The sequence below is a fragment of the Myotis brandtii genome, unplaced genomic scaffold, assembly GCF_000412655.1.
Source record: "Myotis brandtii unplaced genomic scaffold, ASM41265v1 scaffold434, whole genome shotgun sequence".
Lineage (NCBI taxonomy): Eukaryota > Metazoa > Chordata > Mammalia > Chiroptera > Vespertilionidae > Myotis > Myotis brandtii.
The window spans coordinates 1,986,243-1,989,569 of record NW_005366599.1 but is presented as its reverse complement, the minus strand read 5'-3'; the positions used below and the strand labels follow the sequence as shown (position 1 = coordinate 1,989,569).

General features: G+C 63.5%; 1 protein-coding gene across 4 annotated transcripts in view; it reads left to right on the top strand.

Annotated features, from left to right (window-relative positions):
* ACOT7 (acyl-CoA thioesterase 7) overlaps positions 1 to 3,327 on the top strand; it is a 91,400-nt gene that overhangs the window by 75,855 nt on the left and 12,218 nt on the right. For all 4 annotated transcript variants that reach the window (XM_014546172.1, XM_014546170.1, XM_005874331.2 and 1 more), the window contains one exon: positions 2,998 to 3,182. In XM_014546172.1, coding sequence (XP_014401658.1) covers positions 2,998 to 3,182 — 185 coding nt within the window. The remainder of the gene's footprint in view (positions 1 to 2,997; positions 3,183 to 3,327) is intronic.

Here is a 3,327-nt window from a genome sequence, read left to right as displayed (position 1 = left end):
CAGACGGAGGAGAAGCCCTGTCTGGGGATTAGTCAGCGACCTGGACACACGGGGCAGCTGGCACGGGGTCTGCTGCATAGAGACTTCCCCTTCCTCAAAGCTCACTCTTGCTCCAAAACGCAGGGGTCTTTTCTAAGAGAAGCCACTGCGGGTGGACTCCCTTCAGGCGCTGAGCAGAGGGGGGTGGGGGGGGGCGCCCAGCGCTCCTTTGTGCGGCCGGCCTGGGGTCCCCTGGAGCAGAGACCGTCTGTTTTCTCAGGCCACGGCTTGTTCTGTGCGGGAAGGAATTTGGGCCAAACTAACATCCCAGCGCGGGCCCCGGCCTGTTTCTGGGCGTGTCGTCCAGGGGCCGGTGGACACTGTCACGAGAGGCGTGGGCTCTGCTCTGCACCACGGCTCTGTCCACAGTCACGCCCGGGTGGAGGGCTCAGCGCTGGCAGCGCCCTGGCCGCGCGGCCTCAGACACAGAATTGTGCGTTTGTGTCCAATTCCACAGGCGGAGGCCTCGGCCTGCGCTGACACCACCCACCCCCTCCCCCTCCCATGTCCTGCGCTCCTACAGGTCACTTGCTCCGTTTCTGAATATTTTTTAACTGAGAAGTGAAAATGCCAAGGCAGCCGTGGAGAACAGGTGAAGGAGAAAACAGGTCCCTGTGATGGGATGGTTCGGAGCCTTGGGCGGGAGCCGAAAGCCAAAGTTTTCTTGTGGAGAATGAGCTCTGCAGACTGTGGGAAACCAGGAACCTTCTAGAAAGGGCTTTGGGTGTGTTATGTCAGAAACACCAACGTCACTGCACGGTTTCCGTGCCTTTTAAGAACGTGCACAGCCACGGCTGTTTGGAGCTTAAACGCTGAGCTGCTCTTAAAGTTTGAAATATTTGGCAACTTTGCAGTCCTGGCAAGAGCAATTTTTTATTATTCTATTTGTTTTTCCAAACCCTGGCATCCTGCTGAGGTCTGCCCATCTGCTGGGGGAGCGGGTGGGCACTGCCAGGCGCCGGGCCGTGCGCTGCGGCAGCTCAGCAGTGATTTAGAGACAGAAACTGGCGAGGGGTTCAGGCGCAGCCACCGACCCCGCCGGCCTGGCTCTCACCCTAACCCCGCTCACCGCCGGGCACCAGGCGTGCTAAGTGCTTGGTGCGACGCGCCCTCACCCGCCCAGCGAGACGGGGGCCTGTTCGGATCTGGGGCTGGGCTCTGGGGCCTTCTCACCACCAGGTGTGAACATGGCCGACATCCGCCCTCGGCCTGGGTGTCAGCCTTGGTGGGCGATGAGCACAGACAGCCTCACGGACCCATCCTCCATGCCTGCGCGGGCGCCGAGGGTCAGCGTCCCCACGTGGCTGTCATGAGACCCGTGGCGGCCTCAGTGCCACTTACAGGACAGAATCGCTTCCCTCCTGAAAGTCAGAGAACACTCAGCGCCAGCCTCCAGCCTCTTCCCCTTTCGGAGGGAGATGGGGGCCTTGTCCCTCGAGAAGCCCCAGGCTCTGGCATGGGTCTGGCTGCAGGAGCTGGGGACTCGGGCAGGGCCTCGGGGGCCGGGGCCTGGCTGACCAGTCCGTCTGGCCATCACCAGGAGCAACCCAGGTGTGCCCTGGGTGCTTGTGTGTGACTGTCCCCTGAAATGCCACCATCATTGACCACGTGGCCTTCCTTCCCCCAGAAATGGCTGTGCCCAACCCGCAGAGCTCCCTGTAAGTATGCAGTTAAATGTGGCATGGAACATTCTGGAACTTTATAACCTGGAATAACTGCTCCGCTTGTAGCCTGCTCACTCCCCTAACAGTCGCCATGCTGCCCGACCTGTCTGTCTTCTGGGGTCTCTGAACATGCCTGGAGCTGGGACACAGGCTCCCAGGGGCACTGAGGGTCCCCGCAGCCAGCACTGCTTTCGGGGAGCAGGTCCCAGCCGTGTGGCCGGCATCGGCAGGCATTTCCTTGAGCCGGGCCAGAGTGAGGCCATGGGAGAGGGGGCGGGTACGGCCACATGTGGGAGGCACGGCCAGGTATTGGCCCTTCCCCTGGAAGCCCCAAGGGTTAGTGCTCCCGCGTGGTCCTGAACAGCCCATCGGGTGGTCGTGGCTGCGGCGTGCGGCTCAGCACCTGGCCCTTTCATGCCGTCCCATCCCCACGGTGGCTGCTCCGTGAGGTGTAGGGATTCGGTGGAGGGAAGAGCATGTGACCTGGAGGCGAGAGGCAGAGAGAGGCGCGAGGCCCCAGGGCGTGGGCAGTCTGGAGGGGTCGGGTCGGGTGGGGACACGTGACTTTAGACTTCGTCACACTCCACAAGGGAGACCGCGGGGTGGTGGTGAGCGCCGGGCCTCTGACCAGGACAGGGTCTCAGGAGGCAGATGTCCCTGCTCAGAGGAGGGGTTGCAGGTCCTGCCTGGACGCGGGTGGCCGTGTGCTGGGGCTGAAGTGCAGGCAGTGCTCAGGGATGCAGGACCCCGGTCAGTGTGGCAGCATGGCCCGACCCAATGGCACGAGCCCTTCAGACCGGCATCTGGGACATGGCAGCCAGGGAGCTGGGGGGGACGTGAAGGCGGTTCCTTAGTGGTGCTCAGAGCAGCGTGGGGAGCAGCTCTGTGGCTCCAGTGGGCACACAAGGCCACAGCATGGACAGTGCAGGTTGCAGACTGGGCCTTAGCCTTCCGGAGGGAGCCAGCTCCCCAGGGCTGCCTGCAGGTGGATGGGGTTTGCCCTGAGGGGCAGGAGTGAGGAGGCATCCCCCGCCCCCCCACCACACTGCCACTCCCAGCGCAGGGGGCTCGGGGAGGGCCCAAGATGCCACTAACTTCTTCCATGAATGAGACGAGTCTGCCTGTCGCGAGGAGGTGAACGTGCGTGGGTACTAATGGTTTGCCTGTGAACGTCCTAGTGATTAGAGTGGCCTGTGCTGCCTAACCCGGTGTCTTAGCGTCCTCCGTCCGCTGATCCTGCACCCCCCCCCCCCCCCCCAGCCTCGCCCTCCTAACCCGCTGTCCCGCTCCGCAGGCTATGTCATCACCATCTCGGGGCGCATGACCTTCACGAGCAATAAGTCCATGGAGATCGAGGTCCTGGTGGACGCCGACCCCGTGGTGGACAACACGCAGCCGCGCTACCGGGCGGCCAGTGCCTTCTTCACCTACGTGTCCCTGAGCCAGGAGGGCAGGTCGCTGCCAGTGCCCCAGCTCGTGGTGAGTGCCTCCGCGTTGCTCCCTGGGCTCCCAGGGGAAACTGAGTCACGTGAGCCCATTCTGGGCAGCTGGGCCCTCCTCGCCACACCCTGAGCCAGCGGCCTTGGCTGTGGTGCAGGTCAGCCGCCAGGGCCCTCAGAGGGCC